This window comes from Herpailurus yagouaroundi, unplaced genomic scaffold (genome assembly GCF_014898765.1).
Source record: "Herpailurus yagouaroundi ecotype Mexico unplaced genomic scaffold, PumYag 100, whole genome shotgun sequence".
Lineage (NCBI taxonomy): Eukaryota > Metazoa > Chordata > Mammalia > Carnivora > Felidae > Herpailurus > Herpailurus yagouaroundi.
The window spans coordinates 539378-548429 of NW_024412391.1; the positions used below are offsets into that span (position 1 = coordinate 539378).

General features: G+C 51.1%; 1 protein-coding gene across 1 annotated transcript in view; it reads right to left on the bottom strand.

Annotated features, from left to right (window-relative positions):
• The window catches only part of ZNF282 (zinc finger protein 282), a 26343-nt gene that overhangs the window by 16537 nt on the left and 754 nt on the right, over positions 1–9052 (bottom strand). Inside the window, exon 2 of the mRNA XM_040473054.1 lies at positions 7128–7547. Coding sequence (XP_040328988.1) covers positions 7128–7547 — 420 coding nt within the window. The remainder of the gene's footprint in view (positions 1–7127; positions 7548–9052) is intronic.

A 9052-nucleotide genomic window follows, 5' to 3' on the forward strand; every position in this document is an offset into this window, starting at 1 on the left:
AAGAAGAAGAAGAAGAAGAAGAAGAAGAAGAAGAAGAAGAAGAAGAAGAAGAAGAAGAAGAAGAAGAAATGTCTAGGGTCCCCTGGGTGGCTCAGTCAGTTAAGCATCTGACTCTTAGTTTTGGCTCAGGTCACAATTTCACAGTTCGTGGGATGAAGTCCCCACATAATGCTCTGCAGCGACAGTAAAGAGCCTGCTTAGGATTCTCTCTCTCTGCCTCTCCCCCATTGGTGCTGTCTCTCTCTCTCTCTCTCTCAAATAAATAAACTTAAAAAAAAAAAAAAAACTTTCATTAAAAAAAAAAGAAAAAAAGAGAGGACCTAGGTGGCTCAGTCAGTTAAGCGTCCAACTTTGGCTTCGGTCATGATCTTGCAGTTCACGAGTTCAAGCCTCATGTCGGGTTCTGTGCTGACAGCTCAGATCCTGGAGCCTGCTTCAGATTCTGTGTCTCCCTCTCTCTGTGCCCCTTCCCCACTCATGCACTCTCTCTCTCTCTCAAAAAAACAAAAACAAAAGCAAAAACACCAGACCCGCTGGTGCCCAGCTCAGTGAGTGGGCAGAAGCTTTATATAAATTAAAAATGTCTTGGGGGTACCTGGGTGCCTCAGTTGGTGAAGTATCTGTTTTCTGCTCTGCTCATAATCTCACGGTTCGTGGGTTCACGCCCCTTGTCGGGCTCCATGCTGACAGTGCAGAGCCTGCTTGGGATTCCTCTTTCCCTATTTCTCTCTGCCCCTCTCCCACTCTCACACATGATGCCCCCTCTCTCTCTCTCAAAATAAATAAATAAACGTTAAAAAAAAAACAACAAAAACGACAGAGGGGTGCCTGGGTGGCTCAGTCGGTTGAGCGGCCGGCTTCGGCTCAGGTCATGATCTCATGGTCCGTGAGTTCGAGCCCAGCGTCAAGCTCTGTGCTGACAGCTCAGAGCCTGGAGCCTGTTTCAGATTCTGTGTCTCCCTCTCTCTGACCCTCCCCCGTTCATGTTCTGTCTCTCTCTGTCTCAAAAATAAATAAACGTTAAAAAAAAAAAAAGGACAGAACTGTCTGCTCTCACATCAGGTGCTCACAACCTCATGGGCATCCTGCACACCTATATGCCACCCGCTGAGTGATAGCTCACGCATCACCCATCTTTAGAGACAGAACAGAATTCCTAATTTCCTGGATCTTCCACCAGACTTCGGCAAATCCCCAACCTGGGAAAACCGGCACAGACCACTTTCCGCATTTGAATTTCCTGCTGCTAGACAAAAGTCACAAAATTCTGCAGGTGACACCCACCATACATTCGTGCCACTTGTCCCAAGGCTGCTTTGGAAGCCTCTAGTTGATCTTGTTGGCATCTGCTGCGCTCCCTGAGAGGCATCTTTCAAACTCTTCCCTCCTCCCGTCGGTCCCAGATTCTGATCACAGGCAGCTGCTGGTCTCACCAAGTCAACCCTCCTGCTAACGTGCCCCTCATTTCTCCTCCATCTCCTGCCCGGGAAACTCAACCCAAACAATCTTTTCTCTCTGACATCCCAGGCTCTCCCGTGTGGGTCACCCAACCTAAGATGAACCCAACTCTGCCGCGTCAAGAGACCCTACCCTCCCTCTTCGCTTGAAATACACTCGGCACTTTCTTCTCCACAACCCATGCCTCCTTTAACCCTTTACAATCCGGCTATGAACCCCTCACACTCCGAAACCACACCCTGGATGGTCATCAGTGGCCTCTTGTTAACCCTCACCCTTTCAGACCTCTTTGAAAGGGCAGATCGCCTTTCTGGAATGTTCTCCTTGTTGGTTTCCACAACTCTGCTTCCTCCCGCCCACCACAGCTTACTGCTTCCTCTTCCTCCCCCAACCCCAAGGCTCTGCCCTTCCCCTTCCCTGTTCCTTCGCTTTTTCTTCGGCAAATTCATCCCCTGCACCACCTCAGTGGTTACCTCTTTGCACATGACACTCTTCGGCTTTCCTTGTTGCCTTCAGAGTTCAGATTTCCACAGCCCTCTGAGTGGCTCCATTCAGTCGCCTTTTAGGTACCTCAAACTACACGTATCCAAAACCAAGTTCATTCTCTTTTCCAACAGGCCGACTCCTCGGCCTCACTTCATCATTTCTATGAAGAGTCACAATTCTGGAATCATATTCTCGGGGTCGGAAATAGATATCCCTTCATAAAAACTTCCCTGGGCCAGGATACAGTCTGAGACATGGCCGGAGACTACAGGGAGCCTACAGTCTGGCTAGACAGAAAAGACTATCTGTGAATTATCTGTCGGCCAATTAACAGACACAATAGAACCCAAAAGGCACAGAGGATCTGAGAGACAACAGCCTTCCTTGGATCTGACAAAGCAGATGCATTTAGCATGGCCAAGAGTACACGATGAATTCTAACTATTACTAGCAACGTTAATTAACTTTCTCATGGTGCTTTACGGGCGTGGGTTTTACAATAGGCCCACGAATTCTTTGACAGTCCCTTCCAAAAGTACAGCCCAATTCTCCTCCCCCTGAGTGTGGGCAGAAGATTCAGTGACCCACTTCTAACAAATTAAGCAGCGATGTGTACGATTTCTGAGACCAGGTCATAAAAGACATTACGGCTCCGCGCCGGTCTCTCTCTGGGGTCACTTAGTCTTGGGGGACAGCTGCCATGTCGTGAGGACACAACAGGCGTGTTGGGAGGTCCACATGGTGGGGAACTGAGGCCTCCTGCCATCAGCCAAGTGAGTGGGCCATACTGGAGACAGGGTCTCCAGCCTCGGCCGAGCCTTCAGGTGACCATAAACTGGATTATAACTTCATGAGACTCTGAGCCAGACCCACTCAGCCCAAACTCCCTAAATTCCTAACCCACAGAAAGCACAAGATGGTAAATACGCTAAGTTTTGGAGTAATCTGTTACACAGCCACAGATAACTAACACACAGGGAGCTACACAGTGTTGTCCCATCAACAAAATCAATGAATCCTCACAATTCATGCGACACACGTATCATCATTTTCATTTCCCATGAGAATACTGAAACTCAGAAGGACCAGCTGGGCATTTACCTACAGAATCATTTACTTCTCCTTCACTTCTTTCAAAAGAGGGACTGAGGAGGCTCCGCGACAACCAAAAACAGACTTCAGCAGGTGTAGGAAGACAGTACGTGGCAAAAGCCGAGATTCACACCCTAGTCCTCTGATCCCAGACCCCATACCCATCCCATCGTTCTGCGAGGGCATATGTCAACTTGGAACGCCTAACGCCCGATCCGATGCACAGAACACACAAAGGTGCCACCAGAGGCCACGGAGCCGGGTTAAAGCATGCGGCACGGAGAAGGGGAAAGGGCAGTGTGTGAAGAGATGCCGGTTGGGCCAGATAAGCAGTGTGCCAAACCACACTGAGAAGGAGCGTCTGTGGCCGCAGCAGGAGGGGGTATTCGCGGGAGGAACCAAACCACTCTTACAACTCAGTTCTAGGAGCCCGCAATAAATTGCCGTCACGCCACTCTGCTGGCAAAGTCACTGCCTTGGTTGCCTCAGCAGATATGGAGACAGAGGAGACCCAATCCCTTATTTGGAGGTGGGAGCTCTCCAGCTGGACAGAGTCACTCAGCAAATACTTTTAGAATACTGACTAAAGTCAGGTACAGCTATAGGCAAGGAGACACAGCAGTGAACCATGCAGAAATGACATTCCAGTCAGAGAAAACCATCCAAGGGGACAAAAAAAAAAAAAAAAAAAAAAAAAAAGGAAGTACATACTTAAGGTGACCAATGGCACAGAGCAGGGACAGGGAAAAGAGCATGTAGGGATGGGGGGGGCGTGGTTTTCTTGTTTGGGGGGAGGGGCATGGAAGGGCAGACCCCTGGAAGGATGGAAGCCAGGTAGGTACTCAGGGAGGGAGCTTGCTAGTGGACGAAAGTCCCTGAGGTGAGACTGCGTGGCTGGGAAGGAGTGGACAGGAAGGGCGGAGGGGAGAGGAGGTCAGAAAGGTGCAGCTGGAGAGAGGGCTCCTGATGGAACAGGGGCTTTTATGTTGCATGAGAGGGAAGCCGTTTGGGGGTTTTAAGCAGAAGTAACTGATTTTTTTTTTTAATTTTTTTAAATGTCTATTTTTGAGAGACAGAGAGAGAACATGCACAATTGAGGGAGGGGCAGAGAGAGAGAGAGAGAGAGAGAGAGAGAAAGAGGGAGACACAAAATCTGAAGCGGGCTCCAGGCTCTGAGCTGTCAGCACAGAGCCCTACTCATGGCTCGAACTCACGGACCTCGAGATCATGACCTGAGCCAAAGCCAGAGGCTTAAATCAGCCACCCAGGTGCCACTAACTGGTTTATATTTTTGAAGGATCGCTCTGGCTGCTCTGCTGAGAACAGACTGTACAGGGTGAGGGACGAGGATGGAGACCAGGCAGGAGACCATGGCGACGGAGGTTCCCACCAGATGATGGTGGGAGCAGTGGAGATGGAAACCAGAGATTAGACCATGGATAGTATTTTGAAGAAGAGTCAGGCAGACAGCATTTACCAATCTATTGGAAGGAGGGTTGAGAAAGAAAGGAAGCAAACGTGACCCCAAAGTTTTTGGCTTGAACACCTGGAAGGGTAGAGTCGTCTTCCATGGAGACGAGGATGATTCGGTTAGAACAGGTTTCAGGCAGAAGATAGGAGTTCAGTTTGGTCCTATTAAATCTAAGATACTAATTGAATACCACTGGATTAGCAGGTAGACATGTGAATCTAGCATTTAAGAAGGAAGTCTGGGCAAGAGACAGAGAGAGAGTGTGGGAGGGGGAGACTGCATTCGGGAGCCGACAGCACACAGGCTGCATTCAGAACTCTGAGATGAAATGAAATCATGAGGGAGGGAGCGTAGATAATGAGTCAAAGGTCAACACCCAGCTCCGGACCTCTCCAAACAGAAGAGGTCGGGAAGTGGAGGTGAACCAGTGCGGAAGACTGAGCAGGAGTCACGAGTAGATAGGAGCAGAATCAAGAGAGGTGACTTGGGAGCCATGTGAAAAGGTGTTTCAAGGAGGGGGTGGCTTACTGTATGCATTGCCACCTTCGGGGCAGAGAGGACGAAGACAGAACTGACTGTGGACATCATGAAGGCTTTGGCAAGACGAACAGGATGGAGAGGTGACAGCAAAAGCCTGGTGGGCAGAGGTTCCAGGGAGAATGATCCAATTACCAAGGTACTGGGATACTGAGAATAGAGGAACACGTTCAACGAGACCACGGAGGACGCAGAGGCAGAATCCAGACAGTCAAAAACTTGGGAGGACACACGGCCTACTTTCTTCTACACTTTTTTTTTTTAATGTTTATTTATTTTGAGAGAGAGAGAGAGAGAGAGAGAGAGAGAGAGCTGGGGAGGTACAAAGAGAGAGGGAGGCAGAAGATCCAAAGCAGGCTCTGTGCTATCAGCGCACAGGGGATCATGGGGCTCAAACTCACGAACCACAAGATCATGACCTGAGCCGAAGTCAGATGCTTAACCAACTGAGCCACCCAGGTGCCCCTCTACAGACACTTTTCATGGAAAAATGAAAGAGACGAAGGAGGAACTGACAGATTTTAAAAGACTTAAAAAAAAAATAGCACCTTCTTAAGTTCTGATCCAAACAAATTAATAGAAAACAAATTATAACATGTTTGGAAGACCAGAAAATGTGAACACTGACTGGATGTCTGAGTGGGCTGAGGCTTTTGTGGTGGTAGCAATATTGAGACATTATTTCAGAAAAAGACTCTACTTTTTAGAGCTGTAGACTGAAATATTTAAAAAAAAAAAAAAAAAAAAAAAAAAAAAAGACTGATATCTGAGACTGGCTTCAAAATAAAATGGGAGGGGATGTGGGTAGGGATTTAGAGGAAACGGGCCAAGGGCTGACAGCCATTGAAACTGGACAAAGGACGGGCACCTGGGTGGCTCAGTTGGTTAAGGGTCCAACCGCAGGTCAGGTCATGATCTCATGGCTCGTGAGTTCAAGCCCTGCGCTGGGCTCTGTGCTGACAGCTCAGGCCTGGAGCCTGTTTTGGATTCTGTGTCTCCCCCTCTCTCTGCCCCTCCCCCACTCACGCTGTGTTCCCCCCCCCCCCCCCCCCTTCAAAAAAAAAAATTAAAAAAAAATTTAAAAAAAAAAAAAAAAAACTGGATGACGGGCACAGGACAGTTCATCACACTATTCTATCTACTTGTGTGTATATTTGAATTTTCTATAATAAAAGGATGAAAAGGGGGAGGGAGAGAAGGAACTGGAGACAGCAAATACTGATGACTCGGTTAAGGAATTCCGCTCTAATGAGGAGCAGAGAAATGAGGCACGGGCTGGAGGGAGAGGCAGGGTCTAGGGACGGTTTCATGACAGAGACAGGCAATGTTCGAAGATGTCTAGAGCAACCAGTAGAGGGGGGAGTGGACGACCCAGAGGAGAAAGGGGGAGAAGGCCAGAGTGAGCCCCGGGGTCGGTGAAGGGTGGGCCAGTAAGGCTGCAGGAACAGGGAAGGCAGCAGGCCCGAGGCAGCATCGGATGAACGTGGTGGCTTCACGTGCATCTCTTTTGGGGACTCCCATTTTCTCAGTGGACCAGAAGGCAGGGTCATCGATCGACCGTGCTATGTTGAGGATCCAGAGGGACAGTGGGAAAGCGAATGGAAGGGGGAGATGGAGCATGAATTCTGAGCTGCAAGAGGGGCCCACAGAGGGGACGGTCACAACTTCCTAGCAATTCCAGTTAGCATGGTTTAGGGTGTGTCTCAGCCACGCTCGGATAAGTTCATCCAAAGATAACCAATGACTCATGGTCCTCTGTAGGTGCCAAGGGGAAACCCCAAGCAGTGAAGAGCTGCAGGAGTCTGCAGACACCCAGGTACCTTGGGGTATTGGGAAAGGTGACAGGAAAGGCCAACAGAGAGAAGCAGCACACGGATTCCGCGGGCAAGGGGTAGAGGGCAGCCTCACGGAGCTAGAAAATTCAAGACTAGGTTGTTTAAGTGGAGGCAGGCTTTAAGAGAAACTGAAATCCCACATGGGGGAGCCAGAGAGTTTCATGGGCAGGACTGGCAATTTGAAATCAAGAGTTGTTCACATGTACGGGTCCTCGCTTCCATCTCTGCCCGCGCGGACCACTACGTACCTTGGGGACCTCCCCCTTGCTGCCTGGCGGCAGCCTCAGCACCCAGAAGTTCCTGTTTCTCAGCAGGTTCTCCATGTTCTCCAGCCGCCTCTGCAGCAGCCCGTACTCCTGCAGCAGGGTCCCCAGCACGGCCCACTTGCTCTCCATGTGATTCCCGAACTCCACGGCCGTCTTCTCGCAGTCCGCCAGCTTCTTCTCGGCGGTGCCCGTCCGCCCCTCCAGATTTAGCAGCTGGCTGGCCTGGGCATCCACCTTCCTCTCCACGGCCTGAATGGCGGCCACCACGGTCCAGAGCGAGATCTCTGCTGTGGGCAGCTGGGGCTCTCTCATCATGCGGTCAGGGAAGACGGGTGCCCTATCTGGGAAGGGCGGGAACTGAAAAGGCATCGGTCGCCGGGCATCCATGTCCCATTCTTGAGCCTGTGTGTGGAGCGAGAAAGTGACAGCCTGGGATGAGACCCTATGTGAGTGGGGAGTGGGGCCTGACAACAGGAAACAACGAATCAAATGCCTCAGATTCTCGCCCTTCCGCCATGCCCCCACCCTCCAGGCCACGGTGTTCGTTAATGTCCCCAGTGACAGCTCAAACAGCCCAGCCAACCTTCCCATTTCCTGCCATGGTCACTGGTTCACCTACCTCGACCCTTGGCAGGTCATGGCTGTGGACAGCCCCCCCCCCCCCCCCCCGCCTCGCCTACAATGTCACATATCGCTTTCGCAGAACAGCCGCTTTCCTCAGGGGCTAGACTTAGTGATGAACTCTCTCTCTGGAGTTGCCTAGTGCTTTCTGTTTCAGAGTAAGAATTTTCTTGTAAGTCATCTGACCCTAATCTTCCCAGCCATCTCTAAGCAGGTTGGGGCAAGAATCATTATCTCCGCCTTCGAGATGATGGAACTGAGGCACGGAGAAGTGGTGGTCATTCTACGGCACCTGGTTTCACCGCCAAATGGGGCAGCTCTAGGTGCCGCAGGGAACAAAAACACAGTTGAGAAAAGTGCCACCGTACCCAGCAGGGCTGTGACCCAAGGAGCCACCAGAGAGCCCCAGTGAGTGAGCTGAAGGGCAGTCTTTTTTCCATACACAACTACTTATTCATATTTTCTAAAATGAAAATAGGCTCGCCAGAAGACATTCACTGACGAGGGGAGAAGAGGACGTGCCTAAGAGGAAGAGGAGACTTCCCAGTCCCGTCCTTGCTTCCTGGAGGAGGGGCACCCCAGGGTGCAGCTCTGCCCCCAGAAGGTGAGGCCCCCTGGGTACAAGTTGGGAGCTAAACCCTGTGACCAAGAGGGGGTGGTCACAGTTCATTGGTGACCTGGGAACCAGCCCCATACCATAGCAGCAACCAGGGCTTAATAATGGACAACAGCAGGGATGACAGCCAATTCTCCTTACATGTGCGATGGGAGGACGTATCGTTTTCCTTTCTCCCTGTTGCTGCTGAAGAGGCCCTCAGGCTGGGCAACGTGGTGGCCTGCTGCTTAGGGGTGACCCGGGCAGGCTAGGGACAGGCATGCCAACTGCCCTAACTCTAAGCAGCTGTGACCGTCACAGAGGAACACCCCACAGCTTCCAGGGAATCGCTCGGTGACCTGGGATAAAGGGGAACAGGGCCCTGAATGCCAGGCCCTGCAGAAGAAAGAGGCGATGTTTCCATCAAAGCCATCCATCTGAGCAGATTTAGGCTTGACTCCTCCGGGCCCATAGGAGGAGACAAGGGCCGACAGCGGAAGCTCAGAGCGTCCCCAGGCCCAATTTGCTTTTGGAAGGTTTGGAGACCTAAGGCTGAAAAATGATCCAACACAACGGAGCAGCTCCCGGCTAACTTGTCAGAACCCGGTCGAGAAGCAGGCCAGGAACAGAGGGGGCTTCTGGGGGATCCGCCCAGGGTCGGTTCCCACACTCTCCGGGGGCGGGGGGGGGG